General features: G+C 41.9%; 1 protein-coding gene across 4 annotated transcripts in view; it reads left to right on the top strand.

Moving 5' to 3' along the window:
- Window positions 1-19,265, top strand: part of rasal2 (RAS protein activator like 2) — a 406,620-nt gene that overhangs the window by 265,412 nt on the left and 121,943 nt on the right. For all 4 annotated transcript variants that reach the window (XM_072274307.1, XM_072274306.1, XM_072274309.1 and 1 more), the window contains one exon: window positions 17,510-17,628. In XM_072274307.1, coding sequence (XP_072130408.1) covers window positions 17,510-17,628 — 119 coding nt within the window. The remainder of the gene's footprint in view (window positions 1-17,509; window positions 17,629-19,265) is intronic.

Below are 19,265 nucleotides of genomic sequence, written 5' to 3'. Positions count from 1 at the left end.
TGTAGTTTTTTACTTCTGTGTCCACTGAGTGCACAGAAGAGAAGGTCAAAGATAATGCAAAGTAATGGATGTGTAGAACAGTACTTGAAGCACAGCACATCCGCAGGGAAAGGTTCAAGTAAATTGAAGTGCAATGTCTACAGTATGTAAATATTTTTTCTCTCTTTGAACATTTTCATCTTTATGCCATTTCATTTTTCCCACTTTGTCTGTGTATGTTCCCAGCATTAACTTTTTGTCCTTTATCTTATTACCTCATCTGAGACAAACCAAGAAGATTGGATCATCAATCAGTTTGGGGCAGATTATTCATTTAATTGTGGCTCATTAAAAGGGTTGGAAGCAAGTCATAAATAAGATATTTTACACTATTTTCTCATTTATTTCTCTGCTATTCCACCTCTTGCAAGATTTGACTGATACTTGACCCATTTATCCTTCTCTGTTTCAATGCCATGAGTCTGCTTTGCTTTCTGTTGCTGCCATCACATTAGACTGAGGATTTGGATTTAATGCTTTGTCTGTGTATATCTTTGTACCGTATCATAAAGTCTGTGCCTATTCTGCTGGGCTTTCAAGTAAAAAGGAATTTCTCACAGAGAAATAATGGATGAAAACTCACTGTCATGTGTTTTTATTGTGTGTTTTTTTAAATAATAGATTAAATGAAGAGGGCAGTGTTGTATAGAAAGAGTCAATCTTCTAGATAATATATGCTGAAATTACGAAAAGCATATTGTTAACTGTATTGTAAATAGCAATTCATCGGTGTCATCAATAGCAATGGGTATGTTCTCTTCAGCATTGAAAATAACTGGATGGGTAGCAGCCCTATCTCTGTTATTGGGTTCTGAGTGAATTAGGTTATCAATAGCATTATGCTGTTAATTGTCCTTTTTGTCGAGGAAGATAGGTAGTTGTTTCTTTTAGCCTTGTACATTGTCCTTTTATCATGTGAAGTGTTTTACTGTTATTAATGATCTGCCGTTTTGAGCAATGATCCACAATTGTTGATGGTCCACGGTTCTGCACCTCTCCCAAAATGTTCAAGTCAGAGAATAAGGTTCAACTGAATGGAAACAAACACTTTTAGCCCACTGAATCCAAGCACCCATCTACATGAATTCCATTTTTGTTCTCCTCTCGTTTCTATCCACTAACCTACACAAATGGGATCAATTTGCAGTGGCAAATTGCATGTCTTTGGGATATGAGAGGAAACACATAATGTTCACAGGGAGAATGTGCAAACTCCACACAGTCAACACTGAAGATCAGTCATACGTAGGTTGCTAGAACTGTGAGGCAGCAGCTCTACCAGCTATGGCAATATGGGAGGAAACTCAGAACGTTATCGCTAGAATGTACAAATTCTATGCAGACAGCACTGGGGTTCACGATTGCAGGAACAGTGAAGCAACAATTGTGCCACTGCACTTGTAACTTGCTGTTGACTTTACCTACAAATAAATTAGCCAGCCATATCTATCTTAAACGTATAGCCTCAGTATATTTTTTTCTGAACTGCAACTTGAAGTAAGTGACCAACAGATTTAATGCCCATGTCACTGGATGTTATAAAATCTGTTTTTTAACCTCTCAGGTTCAGATCCAGTGATAAACTTGAAAAATTTTTCTGCGCTGCTGAACCTGAAATGAAATGAGTTCAGAACAGTAAGTGTAGTTCATAATGGAAAAACAGAAAAGTAAAGTAAAGCTACCTCGTTACTTAAGAAACACCCAAGGGCTTTGAGAGCTAGTAAAGCACTGTCTTGAATTTGTCCAATTCTCAAAGCTGTAGGAATTCAATTATCTCTGAAATTCTCTGCCACTCACAGGATTTTTTAGAAGTTCTAAGTTCAAAATAAGTTTATTATCAAAGTTTATACATGTCACCATGTACAACCCGAGATTCATTTTCTTGTGGGCATGCTCAATAAATTCATAATAAAATACTAACAGTAATAGAATCAATGAAAGGCTGTACTAACTGGGCATTCAACCAGTATACAAAAGACACAGATCTGTGCAAATACAAAAAGAAAGAAATAATAATAATAAATTAAATAAACAATAAATATTGAGAACATGAAATGAAGAGTCTGTGAAAGTGAGTTCATAGGTTGTGGGAACACTTCAATGGGGCGTGAAGTTTATCCCCTTTGGTTCAGGAGCCTGATGGTTGAGGGGTAATGACTGTTAGGCTCCTGGTGAACCTGGTGGTGTGAGTCCTGAGGCTCTTGTACCACCTTCCTGATGACAGTAGTGAGAAGAGGGCATGTCCTGGTTGGTGGGGGTCCCTGATAATGGATGCTGCTTTCCCGTGACAACATTTCATGTAGATGTGCTCAATGATGGGAAGTGCTTTACCCATGATGGACTGGGCTGAATCCAGTACTTTTTGTCGGATTTTCTGTTCAAGGGCATCAGTGTTTCCATACCAGGCTGTGATGCAGCCAGTTAATATACTGTCCACTACACATCTACAGAAGTTTGTCCAAGCTTTAGATGTCATGCCAAACCTTTGTAAACTCCGAAAGAAATAGGGGTGCTGCCATGCTTAAATACTAAAAGTAAGTAAACAGTTCAAACAATTTGAATTAAGATGAGCTGGAGCACATAGAAATGAAAATAATTTTTAAAACAACTGAAATAGTTTTAGAAAACGATAATTGCCTTCTCCCATTGCTATTGTCTTCCTTTTGTCTATCTACTATGTGGCATGGGTGGGGGGGAGGCCACATGGAGTTCTAATGTGGTGCTAGATATAAATGATAATTTCCTAAGCATAAAACATGGTGAATTTTGGCTGGATTGAGCTCCTCCAGCGAAGTAGCAGGATAAACTAACAGGTTCAGCATTCCAAATATTCATGTAATTTCTGGACTTCTACATTTGAAAACCAATATGTTGAAATCTAGGTTTGTTTCCATTTAAATGGCTAAATGCAGGTGGCCCTAAAAATCTGGGCCAATATCCGTTCTGATAGTTCTTGCCTTCAGGAGTTCTTGAAAATGCATAAGCCTTTCTCCCCTGGGACTGCCTATTGTGATTTGGAGGTATTGAGTATTATTACAGAAATAATTATTTTTAAACATTATTGGCAGCCCAGGAGTCTGAAAGTAATAGAGTTGAGTTTTGAGGCCCAACATTAATTGATGAGGGTCTGAAATTATGCCATCTCTGATAATAGGCCTTGTGGTTCCTGGAACTTGATGGAAGTTCTGTGACTGATGAGATGGCTGTCATTGTCACATCTTTAATTTTAGTTTTTTTCTTTTTGTTCAGGCCTTATTTTGTACGGAAGTTCCAAAAGTTGGTGTGAAAAACCATAATAAATTGGAGCACATTTGTTGCCAAGTGGAGTGGCAGATAGAGCTTGTTTTAAAAACACGTTCTGTATTGGATTTATGTTTAAGGTTCATTAACTTTGATTTAGTCTGCTTTGATTCTTGGGAGAAGTCCTTGCCTTCTGTTTTATCAGAATTGGTTAGTTAAAGATTTGCTTAAATACACAGACTTATATATAGATAAAGCAACGCTAGGTACAGGAATGTCTGCATATAAGGTGATTCCGACCGGAAATGATGAAGTAGTGGTGATGAGGAGTGTGGTGGAGTGGGTTAGTGGGTGGAGGTGTTGATCAGCCTGACAACTTGGGGAAGTAACTTTTTGAGTCTGGTGGTCCAAGCATGGATGCTGCATAGCCTCTTCCATGATCGGAGTGGGACAAACACTTGATCAGCAGAGTGGGTGAGATCCTTCATGATATTGCTGGCCCTTTTCTGCTACCTTTCTGTATATATGTCTTTGATGGTGAGTAGGCTGGTGCACTGGGCAGTTTTAACTATCCGTTGTAGAGCCCTTCTGTCTGTCGCAATGGAGTTTCCATATGGTGCCACTTGTTAAGATGCTCTCAGCTGTCCATTTGTAGGTCATGAGTATTAGCATGCATAGTCCAGCTCTCTTCAGCCACTTCAGAAAGCTGAAGTGTTGGAGACAAAGGAATCTCAGAAAACTACGGCACTGTAGTGTGGTGGTTAGCACAACACTCTATAGTACCAAACGATCCAGGTTCAATTCCTGCCGCTGCCTGTAAGGAGCTTGTATGTTCATCCCATGACCCTACAGGTTTCCTCTGGGTGCTCTGGTTTCCTTTCACAGTCCAAAGATGTACCGGCTGGTAGGTACATTGCAAATTGTCCCATATTTAGGCTAGGATTAAATCAGGCAGCACGGCTCAAAGGGCTGGAAGGGCCTATTCTGTGTTGTATCTCAACAAAAAAAGGGCCACGTTAAATGTTAATGTGGAAATACATTTCTGGCTATTTTAATTTAAATAGTATTATGGGTTTCATATAAAACTCTTAACAATTTGAATGTAGGTTTTAAACAAAATATTCTTCTTGGCAGTGACACAAAAGTTCAATTTTTCCACCGTCTCTGCTAGGTTTGTAGATGAAATATGTGCTTTCTTTTGTTCTTTGAATATATTGTGTGTCACCAATCTGAAAACAAAGGAGCTGCCACTTCATCAGATCTGTCTATTTGTACAACACACATAAAAGTTGCTGGTGAACACAGCTGGCCAGGCAGCACCTCTAGGAAGAGGTACAGTCGACGTTTCGGGCCGAGACCTTTCATCAGGACTAACTGAAAGAAGAGCTAGTAAGAGATTTGAAAGTGGGAGGGGGAGGGGGAGATCCGAAATGATAGGAGAAGACAGGAGGGAGAGGGATGGAGCCAAGAGCTGGACAGTTGATTGTCAAAAGGGATATGAGAGGATCATGGGACAGGAGACCCAGGGAGAAAGAAAAGGAGGAGGGGGTGAAAAGCCCAGAAGATGGGCAAGGGGTATAGTGAGAAGGACAGAGGGAGAAAAAGGAGAGAGAGAGAAAAAGAATGTGTGTATATAAATAAATAAATAACGGATGGGGTACGAGGGGGAGGTGGGGCATTAGCGGAAGTTTGAGAAGTCAGTGTTCATGCCATCAGGTTGGAGGCTATCCAGACGGAATATGTGTTGTTCTTCCAATCTGAGTGTGGCTTCATCTTTACAGTAGAGGAGGCCGTGGATAGACATATCAGAATGGGAATGGGGCGTGGAATTAAAACGTGTGGCCACTGGGAGATCCTGCTTTCTCTGGCGGACAGAACGTAGGTGTTCAGCGAAACAATCTCCCAGTCTGCGTCGGGTCTCGCCAATATATAGAAGGCCGCATCGGGAGCACCGGATGCAATATATCGCCCCAGCCCACTCACAGGTGAAGTGTCACCTCACCTGGAAGGACTGTCTGGGGCCCTGAATGGTAGTGAGGGAGGAAGTGTAAGGGCATGTGTAGCACTTGTTCCACTTCCAAGGATGTGCCAGAAGGGAGATCGGTGGAGAGGGATGGGGGGGACGAATGGACAAGGGAGTCGCGTAGGGAGCGATCCCTGCGGAAAGCAGAGAAGAGGGGAGGGAAAGATGGGCTTAGTGGTGGGATCCCTTTGGAGGTGGTGGAAGTTACAGAGAATTACATGTTGGACCTGGAGGCTGGTGGTGTGGTAGGTGAGGACAAGGGGAACCCTATTCCTAGTTGGGCGGCGGGAGGGTGGAGTGAGAGCAGATGTGCGTGAAATGGGGGAGATGCGTTTGAGAGCAGAGTTGATAGTGGAGGAAGGGAAGCCCCTTTCTTTTTGCTTCGCTGAACACCTACGCTCTGTCCGCCAGAGAAAGCAGGATCTCCCAGTAGCCACACATTTTAATTCCACGTCCCATTCCCATTCTGATATGTCTAGCCATGGCCTCCTCTACTGTAAAGATGAAGCTGCACTCAGGTTGGAGGAACAACACTTTATATTCCGTCTGGGTGGCCTTCAACCTGATGGCATGAACATTGACTTCTCAAACTTCCACTAATGCCCCACCTCCCCCTCGTACCCTATCTGTTATCTATATACACACATTCTTTTTCTCTTTCTTCTTTTTCTCCCTCTGTCCCTCTCACTATACCCCCTGCCCATCCTCTGGGCTTCCCCCCCTCCTTGTCTTTCTCCCTGGGCCTCCTGTCCCATGATCCTCTCATATCCCTTTTGCCAATCAACTGTCCAGCTCTTGGCTCCATCCCTCCCCCTCCTGTCGTCTCCTATCATTTTGGATCTCCCCCTCCCCCTCCCACTTTCAAATCTCTTACTAGCTCTTCCTTCAGCTAGTCCTGACAGAGGGTCTCGGCCCGAAACGTTGACTGTACCTCTTCCTAGAGATGCTGCCTGGCCTGCTGTGTTTACCAGCAACTTTTATGTTTGTTGCTTGAAATTTCAGCATCTGCAGATTTCCTGGTGTTTGCGTGTCTGTTTGTACAAGTTGTTTACGGTGTGACAGAGAATGCCTTAGCTTTCTAATGTCTGCAGAGTATTGCTCTCCCCTAGAGAAATGATGGAATTTCCGATGCAAGAGTACTTTGAATTTATGATTAATTAGAATATGCTATATTTTCTTCTGGATCTCCCGGTTTCCATTGAACTGGTTCTGCAATTTTCCGGAGGAGAAACAGAATTCCTTAACAGCTTATGGAAGAATTTCAGGGCAATCCAACTACAATGACATTTTTCATCTTCTGTTGTTTAGGAGTCATCAGATGGGTTGTGAGCAATGTACTAGAAACACTTTCTTTGTGGGAACCTTGAAACCTAAAACATTAATTTTCTGGAAGTATAGTTTCTGTTCCATCATTTTATTTCGGGCAAAGCTGATAGGGATATAGTGCATGAAGAATGGTTAGTCCAGTAATTAATGATAATTGTCATGATATGGCTATCACCTTCTTCATTGCTGTTTTAGTAGAGTGCCAAGATCGAGGACTTATCACAGATAGTGACACAGTTAATGCCCACTTGAACAGCACTTTGAAGAACTTATTGTCCAAGAGTCTATCTTGGTGCAAGTGCCCTTGACCCTTAATCACTGCACATTTTTCAACACAGTCTAGCTGCCATTCCAGTCAGGTAGTCCAAAGCAGGTAGTATCCCAGCTGAAGTTTTAAAGGTTGATGGAAAAGAACTTCATACATTCATTAATTGACTCATCTCCTGTACCAGTGAAGAGGCATCTCAGCATGGACAAATTGGGCCAATAGGCTGTATTACTCCATGACTCAGACATACGTTGGGAGACTTCAGAAATGTCGTGACTATCTTCAGAAGGGAAGCAAATCAGAATTTAGCAATTACCAAGGGATTACTCTTTTGTCTGCCACCAGGAAGTTCATTGCAAGGGTCTTCTCCACTGCTTGCTTCCAGAAACTAAAAAGTTGCTCCCTGAATACAGTGTGGATTCCATCCACTGCGAGCACAATGAATGCGATCTTCAACATGTGACAACTCCAGGAAAACTGCAAGGAACAATATCAATCAATCTTGATTGGCTCTGATCGTATTAAGTTTTTGATTCTTTCAATCAAGAGGATTGCCAGATAATCCTTTAGTTGCGCTCAGAAACTTGCAGCTTCTGCTTACTACATGATGGCTTCCAAGCTCTGATTCGATTCAAGTCATGTCACGTCACGTCTTATTGTCATTTCAACCAGAACTGCTGGTACAGAACATAGTAAAAATGAGACAACGTTTTCCAGGACCATGGTGCTACATGAAACAATACAAAAACTACACTGAACTACGTAAGAAAAAAACACAAAAACTGCACTAGACTACAGACCTATCCAGGACTGCATAAAGTGCACAAAGCAGTGCAGGCACTACAATAAATAATAATGAATAATAAATAAGACAGTAGGCACAGTAGAGGGTATAGTAGGTTGGTGTCAAGCAAGGCTCTGGGTATTGAGGAGTCTGATGGCTTAGGGAAAGAAACTGTTACATAGTCTGGTCGTGAGAGCCTGAATGCTTTGGTGCCTTTTTCCAGATGGCAGGAGGGAGAAGAGTTTATATGAGGGGTGCGTGGGGTCCTTCATAATGTTGTTTGCTTTGCGGATGCAGTGTGTGGTGTAAATGTCTGTGATGGCGGGAAGAGAGACCCCGATGATCTTCTCAGCTGACCTCACTATCCGCTGCAGGGTCTTGTGATCCGAGATGGTACAATTTCCGAACCAGGCCGTGATGCAGCTGCTCAGGATTCTCTCAATACAACCTCTGTAGAATGTGGTGAGGATGGGAGGTGGGAGATGGACTTTTCTCAGCCTTTGCAGAAAGTAGAGACGCTGCTGGGAGCTTTGACTTTGCTATGGAGCTGGTGTTGAGGGACAAGGTGAGATTCTCTGCCAGGTGAACACCAAGAAATTTGGTGCTCTTAATGATCCACTGGTCCACAAGGTTCCCAATCCCAGTGCAGACTCTGGTCAAGTGAGGCAGTGTCATCATTCTAAATCTTATTTATTTCAAGCTTTCTTGATGCAATATTACTCTGATAAACTTGCTGCTGGTGGTGATTGGGTCACTGTGAACGTACATACTGATCATCAGTAAGACCACGGCTATTCTTGTATTCCATGTTCACGTTACTCAACTAACATAAAATTCCCTCTATTTCCTTTGTATCTAAAAATCTACTTCTGATTGCAGAGATTTCGGAACTGAGTCTCCTCAATCTTCTTAGGTACACCGTTCCAATGATGTATCATGCTTTTGGTGAAGAAAATGCTGTTTGTGTGTGTTTCAAATGGCAAGTCACTTATTTTAGTGCAGTGTCCCTTAGTTTCAGATCCCCACTGGAGGGAAATATCCTTCCTGTATCCATCATGTCAAGCCCTTAAGAGTTTTGTTTTTGGTATTGTCATTCTTTTAAAGTCTGGAGTATTTACCCCATTTTGCCTGATCTCTCCTCACAGGACGCCATCAACCAGCTGATGAAATGTTTGCTGCACTGCCTCTATTGCAGGTGTATCCTTCCTTAGTGATCACATTGTTTCTTGTGCAGTCTCACCACACCCCTTTCAAATTGTCTTCGTACCCACATTATGATACTCTGAGTTTCTATATTTTGTATAAAAATGGATGACCTCACATTTTTCTATATTTAATTTGCTTTGGCCTCACAAATTTGCTTTTGCCTTGTGCACCAATATCTCCTGAGACCTCTCTGCATTCTCTTCACAACACACACAGCTTTAGATCGTCACCCCACATCAAATCATTGATGCAGATTCAGAACAACTGGGATCCAGCATCTATCAGACCCCACAAACCAGCTATTCCCACCTTGAAAATGAGGTTCTGCAAATGCTGGAAGTCCAAAGAAACACATAACTGAAGGCTGGAGGAACTTGGTAGGTCAGGTAGCAACCATGAAAGTGAATAAACATGTTTTGGGCCGGGACCATTTTTCTGGGATGGAACGGAAGGGGGAGGATGACATAATAAAAAGGTTGGTGGGGGAAAGCAGGATTAGCTAGACTGTGATATGTGAAGTCAGGTGGGGGTGGGAAAGGTAGAGGTTTGAGAGGAAGGAATCCGATAGGAGAGAAGAGTTGATCTATGGAAAAAGGGAAGGAGGAGGAGTACTGGGGGGAGGTGAGGAGAATAGGTAAGAGGCTAGAGTTGGAGGGGGGGAGGGGGCAAAATTACCAGAAGGAGAAATCGATGTTTATGCCATCAGGTTTAAGGCTACCAAGGCAGAAAATGAGATATTACTCCTCCACCTGAGAGTGGCCTCATCATGGCAAAAGAAGAGGCCATGGACTGATATGTTGGAACAGGAATGGGGATAGTAGTTAAAATGGTTAGCCATCGGGAAATTCTACTTTTTGTCAATTGCTGGGATATATGCCAGGAGGTACAAATGAACAAGGGAATCACAGAGGGTGCAATCTTTGTGGAAAGTGGAGGAGTTGGGGGGGGGGGATGTTAAAGAGGAGTTTTGTGATAAGATCCAGTTGAAGATGGTGGAAGCTGCAGAGAATGATGTGTTGGATGCAGAGGCTGATGCGGTGCTAGGTGAGGACAAAAGGCAGTAGGAAGATGGGGTGAGCATGAATGTCCGAGAAATGGAGGAGATGCGGGTGAGGGCAACATCAATGATCGAAGAAAGGGGTCTTTGAAGAAGGACAACATCTCTGATGTCTTTGAAAGGAAAATCTTATCCTGGAAATAGATGTGGCAGAGGTAAAAGAACTGAGAAAAGGGAATAGCATTTTTACAGGAGACAGGGTGGGAGGAGATATAATCAAGATAACTGTGGGAAACATTAGGTGTATAAAAGATGTCTAGAAATAGAGGCAGAGAGATCGAGAAAGGGGAAGAGAGATGTCAGAAATGGACCGAGTGAATTTAAGGGTAAGGTGAAAGTTGAAGGCAAAGTTGATGAAATTTTTGAATTTAGCGTGGGTGCATGAAGCAGCACCAATACAGTAGTCAATATAGCACAGGAAGAGTTAGGTAGCATTACCAAGGAAGGCTTGGAACATGAACTTTTCTATGTAGCCAATGAAAAGGCAGGCATAGCTGGGGTCCATTCAGGTGCCTACGGCTACCCCTTGAGTTCCTATGCCTACCTTATTGTTTGTCTATTAACCAATCCTCAATCTATGCCAGTACATTACCACAATCCATTGTGCTTTAAGTTTATTTTGTAACTGCATTGTGTAGGAATTTATTATGGGCTATCTGAAAGGCCAAATACATGGTATCCACTGGGTTCCTTCTGTCTGTTCTGCTTGCTACAATTACAAAAACAGGTTTGTAAAACATGATTTCCCTTTCGTAAATCCCTCCTGGCACTATCCAGTCTGATTATTATTTTCAAAGTGTCCTTTTACCACCTCCTTAATAATAGATTCTAAAATATTCCCTAATTCTTGCATTGAGTGTACGGGGACCTGGTCAGTTTGCATGTGGCTACAATATTATCCACAGGTCTTGTCTCCCTACCTATAGAAATATATACCTGCAGTAGAGGGAGCAAGCAAAGGTTCCCCAGATTGATTCATGGAATATACGGTTTGTCATATGAGGATAGGATAAGTGGGCTAGAGGAGTCAGAGATGATTTCATTGAAATGCACATAGCTCTTCAGGCTGCAAAAAAAAAAGCAGATATATTTACCCTGCTTCACATTGGTGTTCAGGATCAATTTGTTTTAAACGCAGAGAGTGCTGACTGTTAAAGTTCATTGCAACTTTTACTCTCATTTTCCTATATTACACTAATAGTCTTAAGTTCAGAGAGATCAGATTGCATAAAATCTTGAGTGATTTTTAATAAGACATATTATTTAGATTTGACAACTGCTTCACTTCAGTTGGAAGAATTTATACTCCTATTACAAGGATGACGTGATTCTTTTATGAACAAATTAGTTATTTTTGAAACAAGCTTTCTGGTTTTGTGATTAATTAGCCTGCCTATATTCAAACAGAATTTTTGGAGCTCTCAGCAGGTATATGTGAACAAACCTGTTTTGCAGTGTATGGGAAAACACTTAAAATTATGCTTCAAAGATTCCTGTTGATGTTTCTGAGAAAGCGAGTGGTATTAGGGATAAGGTACTACACTACTGTGTTTCAATTCTGAATTACCATTTTGTTTCTTGCTATCATCCATTCCTGCTGGATGAAAGCAGTTGCAGGAGTCTCATATTGTTCTGTAGCTAGCTGTAACTGACATTGGGTTAATAAATCTAATTGGAATTAGAGATTGAATAATCTCTAACTCTGGAAGCATTCAGTCTCTCCTGCATGTGATATGCTCAACAGATAAGCAGTTACTGCAAAAGATTGCAGGTGGTGGAAATCCACAAGAAAATACAGAATACTGGAAACACTTTTCCAGCAGCAGGACAAAAACTATCGGTGGGCAGACAAACAAGAGTCAACTTTTCAGGCCATGAACTCTCCATCAGAACTAAAGAAAGTTTTAAATTGCTTAAGTAGGTGGGCGGTGTAGGGTGTGTGAGATGGTATGGCAGAGGTGAGGGAAAGAACAAAGAGGTGAGAGATGGAGAATGAGGTGGTTCAGGTGCTTTGACAGGCCAGGTGTAAGAATGACGTTTCCTTTGGCTGGCTTGATATGAATCACGTTACAATCTCAAAATAATGAATTGACCATTCATGACTGGGAAGAAATTTCCGCATCTGAAGCATGTTAAATTTTTAAAACTCTCAACCCAAAAGGGCTGTGCCACTCAGTACAGAGTCTCTTCAAGGCAGACGGATGGATAGGATTTTGGGAATGTGGAAAATTGGAGGATATAGGATTTATACAGCAGAGTGGTGCTGAAATGGAATGTTAACCATGATGTCATTGAATGGTGGACAGGTAGAAGAGGTCAAATGTTGACTCCTGCATCTGTTCCTTATGTTATGTAATAGAAGATGATGATTTGAAGTTAAATTTAAGATTTGTCTTATTTCTTCAGTTGGTTATACTTTACTGAAGTTCTGTGGGTTCAGAAGTGACTGAGGAGGGTGCCGTGTGCCATAGGAGGGACTAGGAAGTTTGTGGCAGAATTGGTGGTTGAGCAGTTTGGGAGGTAGTGTGCTGTGTCCCTCATACACTGGGCTGCTGCATGGAATAGTTATTTTGGTGCCATTCTGAATGATTACTCTGTATTTTGAGCAGCTATGTGCCATTGATTCTCAGGTGTTGTTGGGGATGTTGCATTTTGAGAACATCCACAAATCCTCTTTTTTTCTGCCCACTGGTAATCTGACAAGGAGGGTGGATGGTGTTGAAGGTTATGCATACGTATGGAAAGAGGATTGTCAAATAGGCAGGAATCAGGAAATTGGGATAAGAGAGGTGTCCTTAGGTTCACAACCTGTAACCAGTGGAGCAACGTGTGGATTGATACTGGGAACACAGCTATTTACTATATATATTAATGACTTGGAAGAAAGGGGCAAATGTATACTAACTATATTTGCAGACAGATAAAAATACATCCTAACCTGGTTGGTCCTTCCAAAGTGCAACACCTCACACTTGTATGCATTGAATTCCATCTGCCAGTTTTCGGCTCATTTTTCCACCTGGTCTAGATATGCATAGTCTTTGATAGTGTTCTTCGCTGTCTACTACATCTCAGTCTTGGTGCCATCAGTAAATTTGCTGATCTAGTAAACCACATTATCATTCAGATTGTTGATGTAGACGACAAACAACAACAGACTCCACAATGATCCCTGCAGCACACCACTAGTCACAGGCCTCCAGTCTGAGAGACGACCATCTCCTACCACACTCTAACTTTTCCAGTGAAGCCATTGTCTTATTCAGTTTACTCCATCATCTTTAATGCCATACGACTGAACGTCCCATGCGAGGCCTTGTCAAAGGCTGTGCTAAAGACCATGTTAAGAAACATTCACTGCTTTTACCTTCATCCCTTCCTGGTAACTTCCTCAAAAAACTCCATGAGTTTGGCTCAAAATGACCCACCATACAAAAGACCATGTTGACTATTGCTAATTAGTTGCTATCTATCCAAATACTTACAGCACGTAAATAAGAGAAAATCTGTAGATGCTGGAAATCCAAGCAATGCACACAAAATGCTGGAGGAACTCAGCAGGCCAGGCAGCATCTATGGAAAAGCGTACAGTCGACATTTTGGGCTGAGACCTTTCAGTATATATCTTGTTCCTTAGAATGCCTATCAGTGACCTTCCCACTCCTGATGTCAGGCTCACAGGCCTATAATTTCCTGGCTTATTCTTAGAGCCTTTCTTAAACAACAGAACAACATTAGCTGCCTGCCAATCTTCTGGCACCTCACACGTGGCTAAGGACATTTCAAATATCTCTGCTGGGACACTTGCAGTTTCTGCACAAACCTCACACAGGGTCCAAAGGAACACCTTGTCAGGCCCTGGGGATTTATCCACCCTAGTTTTCCTCAAGACAGGAAAACACTTCCTCCTCTGTAATCTGTGCAGTCCATGACCTCACTGCTGTTTTGACTCACTTCTATAGACTGTGTCCATCTCCCAAGTAAATACAGATGCAAAAAAAATTCAATTTAAGATCTCCCCCAGTTCTTTTTACTCCACTCTTGGTTATCCAGAGGACCAATTTTATCCCTTGCTATCCTTTTACTCTTAATATATTTCTAGAGCAACTTCATGCCTTTTTCCAGCTCTCCTGATTTACTGTTTAAGTTATCTTGCACTTATATTTCCTTAAATACCTCATTTGTTCCTTGCTGCCTATACCTGCTATTCACTTCCTCCTTCTTCTTAACCAGGGCCTCAATATCTCTCGAAAACCAAGGTTCCCTAAAAGTGTTATCCATGCCTTCGACAGGATCATACAAACAGTGTGCTCTCAAACTTTCACTTTTGAATACCTCCCAATTACCAAGCACACCTTTGCCAGAAAACAACTTATCCCAATCCATACTTGCCAGATACTATTGTCTGATACTATTAAAATTGGTCTTTCTGCAGTTCTCCAGAGGACCTGACCTATCTTTCTCCATAATTATCTTGAATTATCCTGTTTCATTCTCTAATCGGAGATTAGTATTTCACTCTCTCTTGTGGGAACCTCTACATACTGATAAGGAAACTTTCCTGAACACATTTGGTCTATCCCATCCAGCTGTTACACGGTATGGGAGTCCCAGTCAATAGGTGTAATGGTAAAATCACTTGCTATCACAACCTTGTTTCTTCTAAGCATCTGCAATCTCTCTACGAATTTGCTCCTCCAAATCCCTTGGACTGTTGTGGACTCTATAACATAATCCCATTAATATGGTCATCCCTTTCTTATTCCTCAATTCCACCCATACGACCTCAGTTTACGAGCTTTCAGCCTGTCCCATCTGAGCACTGCCATGACATTTTCCCTGACTAGTAATGCCACCTCTCCCTCTTTAATCCCTCCCACTTTACTGCATCTAATGTAATGAATCTCTGGAACCTTGAGCTGCAGTCCTGCCCCTCCTGCAACCAAGTGTCACTAATGGCTACAGTGTCATAATTCCACATGCTGATCCATGGCCTAAGCTTATCCGCCTTTCCTACAATGCTTCTTGCATTGAAAGGGATGCAACTCAGAACATCGTTTACACCATGCTTAACCTTTTGATTCCTGTTTCTGTATGTGGGCTTAACAACATCTTTCTCCACAACAGCTACACTACTGCACTGGCTCGCTGGCTCCCATCCCCTTGCAACTCTAGTTTAAACCGCCATGCAGCACTAGCAAACCTTCCTGCAAGGATATTCTTCCCCCTCCAGTTCAGATGCAAACATTTTGCCAGTACAGATCCCACCTATCCTGGAAGAGAGCCCAATGATCCAAAAATCTGAAGCCCTCTCTCTTCTGCATTATCTCCGTAACCACGTGTTAAACTGTATGATCTTCCTACCTCTGGCCTCACTAGCATGTGGCATGGGTAGCAATCTTGAGATCACAACCCTGGAGGTTCTGTCCTTTAACTTAGCACCTAAGTCCCTGAACTCACTTTGCAGGACCTTTTCGCCCTTCGTACCCATGTCATTAGTCAACGTGTACCACAAACATTGCTGCTCACCCTGACATTAAGAATGCAGTGGGCGCCACCTGAGATGTCCCTGATGCTGACACCCAGGTGGCAACATATCATCCAGGAATCTCATTCTTGTCCGCAGAACCTCCTTTCTGTGCCCCTCACTTAAGGAATCCCATATCACCAGAGCTCGCCTCTTCAACCCCCTTCACTTCTGAGCCACAGATCTAGACTCAGTGCCTGAAATCCAACTGCTGTGACTTTACTCTGCTTGGTCATCCTCCCTAACTGTGGCAATCCTCCTGTTGTTGAGGGGAACAGCCCTAGGGGTACTCTGCATTGGCTGTCTATCTCCTTACCCCTCTTGATGATCACCCAGTTACCAGGGTCCTGCACCTTGAGTGTAACTACATCCTTGTAAATCCTATCAATCAACCCCCTCAGCCTCCCAAATGATCTGGAGTTCATTCAGCTCCAGTTCCAATTCCTTAACAAGGTCTGAAAGAAGCTACAGCTAGATGCACTTTTTGCAGGTGTTGTTATCAGGGGCACTGGAGGCCTCCTGCCTTATTACACTCCGCAAGAGGAGAATTCCACTGTCCTGCCAGGCATCCCCACTGCTCTAACTATGCAATAAGAAAGAAAGAAAAACAAACACAAAAATATATAAAAATATATATATTAAAAATATACTTCTACCTCTATGAGCCAAAGTATGAACTCACCACTCTAACTCTGGCCTACTCACACAATGGTCACTCCGCTTAAACCTAACTTCTTTTTATTGGCCCTTGCCAGTTGCCTAATTATGCACACTCCAATGTCTTCTTGGGAATCATGGCACACAGAATGTATTGATTGTCCCACTTGTTTCTTTTGAAATCTCTGTTACTTTTTAAAATAGAGTAATTGGTTTATTATTGTCAGGTGTATCGTGATACTGTGAAAAGCTTTCATTTGCATGCCATTGAGACGGATCATTCCATACACATGTCAGGGTAATACGAAAAATTTTTAAAAATGCAAAATATGGTGCTACAGTTACAGAAAATATGCAGGGCAGGTAAACAAGTGCAAGGTCCATGACCAAATAGATTGACAGATTAAGGCATTTATATTTAACATAGAAGAAGGCTGTTCAAAAATTTGATAAACAGCAGGATAGAAGCTGAGCAACACACACAAAACGCTGGAGGAACTCAGCAGGCCAGGCAGCACCTATGGAAGAAAGTACAGTCGGCATTTTGAGCTGAAACCCTTGGCAGCTCTCCCAAAGCAGTGGGAAATGTAGACAGAGTCAATGAAATTGCTGCTTTGCATGAAGGACCGGGCTTATGTTTACAACTCTCTGCAATTTCTTGTTGTCTTGGGCAAAGTAGTTGCCATATCAAGTTGAGATAGATCAAGATGGGTTGCTTTCTGTTGTACATCTGTAAGCATTGGTAAGAATCGTCGATACCATATCGAATTTCCTTAAGTCCATGACTGGCTCTTTTGTTTGACTGACACGGGTAGAAAGTTTGTTCTTTTGACACCACATCAGCGGGCTCTCTATTTCCTTCCTGTACTCCATCTTGTCGTTGTTTGAGATACAGCTTCCTACAGTGGTATCTGCAAGCATGTAGATGGAATTAGAGTTGTATTTGGCCACGCAGTTGTGAGTGCATAACAAGTAGAGTAGGGGGCAAAGAATGCTGTCTTGTGGGGCACTAGGTTGATCGTGTTAAAGTTGTGGTTGTCCGTCCTTACCAACTGTGGTCTATTGGTCAGGAAGTCAAGGATACGTTTGCGGAGGGCAGTATTTATTATGTTCGGGCTTTAATGCAAGTATTATTAATAATTTTTAATTGGAAATATCATGGAATTTTAATTCAGCAGACATAAATTTTTATCATTTGTGGTTTGAATTTGAAAGGGTTGAATGGAGAATGTACTATGTGGAGAACAGAATCAGTATAGTTTGTTTTCATATTTTAACAACTATCCAGCAAGTACATTGCTAGCTTTATTTGTCTTTCATAGATCAACTTAAATGTGACTTACTTGAAATGTTAATTATTTTTTCTTCTCCCTTTGTTGCAGGGATTTTTCAGTAAAAGATTAAAGGGGTCTATCAAACGAACCAAGAGCCAGCCAAAACTTGACCGCAACACCAGCTTCCGTCAGATACTACCATCACTGAGGAACTCTGATAGTGACCGGTAAAACATTATCGTTTTACTCATCTGCATTTTAGAGTATTGAAGGTGGCTAGTTGTAGAAAACTGTACATGTGTTTAAAACTCTGACTCCTTTTTCCTGTTGATGTGAAATATGTCTGTATATCAGTTTGAGGGCTAAACCTGCAGAGATTTTCTGTGTGTGTGTGTGTGTGTGTGTGTGTGTGTGTGTGTGTGTGTGTGTGTGAGAGAGAGAGAGAGAGAACATGCTTTTAGGTGGAGTGGGATTATGTAGAAGTCTGGCCTTTCAGTTGAGCAGAAGTCAGAAGCACAGGATGAAAGGAATGGAGACTGTTATGTCAATCCATGGCCTCCTCTACTGTCAAGATGAAGCCACACTCAGGCTGGAGGAACAACACCTTATATTTTGTCTGGGTAGCCTCCAACCTGATGGCATGAACATTGATTTCTCTAACTTCCGTTAATGCCCCTCCTCCCCTTCTTACCCCATCCCTTATTTTTATTCCCCCTTTTTTTCCTTCTCTCTCTGTCCCTCTCACAATCACTCCTTGCCTGCTCTCCATCTTCCCCTGGGCTGCCCTCCCCCTTTCTTTCTCCCTAGGCCTCCTGTCCCATGATCCTCCCCCTTCTCCAGCTCTGTATCCCTTTTGCCAATCAACTTTCCAGCTGTTAGCTTCATCCCTCCCCCTCCTGTCTTCTCCTATCATTTTGGATCTCTCCCTCCCCCTCCCACTTTCAAATCTCTTACTTTCTCTTCTTTTAAGTTTGTCCTAACAAAGGGTCTCGGCCTGAAACGTCGACTGTACTTCTTCCTGTAGATGCTACTTGGCCTGCTGCGTTCCACCAGCATTTTGTGTGTGAGGCTGTTGATGATTCTTTTATGTTTGATTTAATGATACATCCTGACATGCCCTCATCTGATCCATATACAAAATTTTGTAGGGAATTCTTAATTGCTGTGCATTTAAAGATACAATTCTCTTAAAATACACAACTTGATCTCATCAAATTTGAACAGATGTTAAGCCAACAACAAGAAACTTGGTGAAGAATTTGGAATTTTTTGGCGAATAATGGAATGCAGAATACCAGGGCTTTTTCACTATATTCCACAGAAAAGGCACAGCTTTTTTTTAAGATTTGAGGTGATAAAGCATCTGCTAATCACGAAGCAGCAGAAAAAAATAATTGATGCGTTTAACCAAGATAGTCGCTGAGGAAAATCTAACATGCAGAACAGCAGTATCAGTACATACACGTGATGAGCAAGTGTTAAGACAAAGCCTGAAGTGAGTCAAAAATGATGGCGATCCCAAGCAACCTCATTATAGATTCCAAAATCCGAAAAAAATATCTGAATATCTTCCAGCCCCAACCATTTCGGATAAGGGTATTCAAACTGTACATGATGTGTTTTTATGTAATTGTGTCTGTGGATTATTTAAGGAAGGGCAGTCATCTGTATTACATTATTGTCTTGAATTATGTAAAGGCAGAAATATAATGGCTGTTAATGTATATCTGTCTTCCCCTTTATCCTCTTATAGTTTATTGCTTCTTGTCTAAGTGCCTCCCTGTCTCTGAGAATGTTAATTAGTTCTTCAAATCATTAGCATGCCAAAGAATTAAGTGGAATTCTGGTGGAGGAGTACAGCATT

The sequence above is a fragment of the Mobula birostris genome, chromosome 12 (genome assembly GCF_030028105.1).
Source record: "Mobula birostris isolate sMobBir1 chromosome 12, sMobBir1.hap1, whole genome shotgun sequence".
Classification (NCBI taxonomy): Eukaryota; Metazoa; Chordata; class Chondrichthyes; order Myliobatiformes; family Myliobatidae; genus Mobula; species Mobula birostris.
This window is presented reverse-complemented; position numbering and strand designations above follow the sequence as displayed.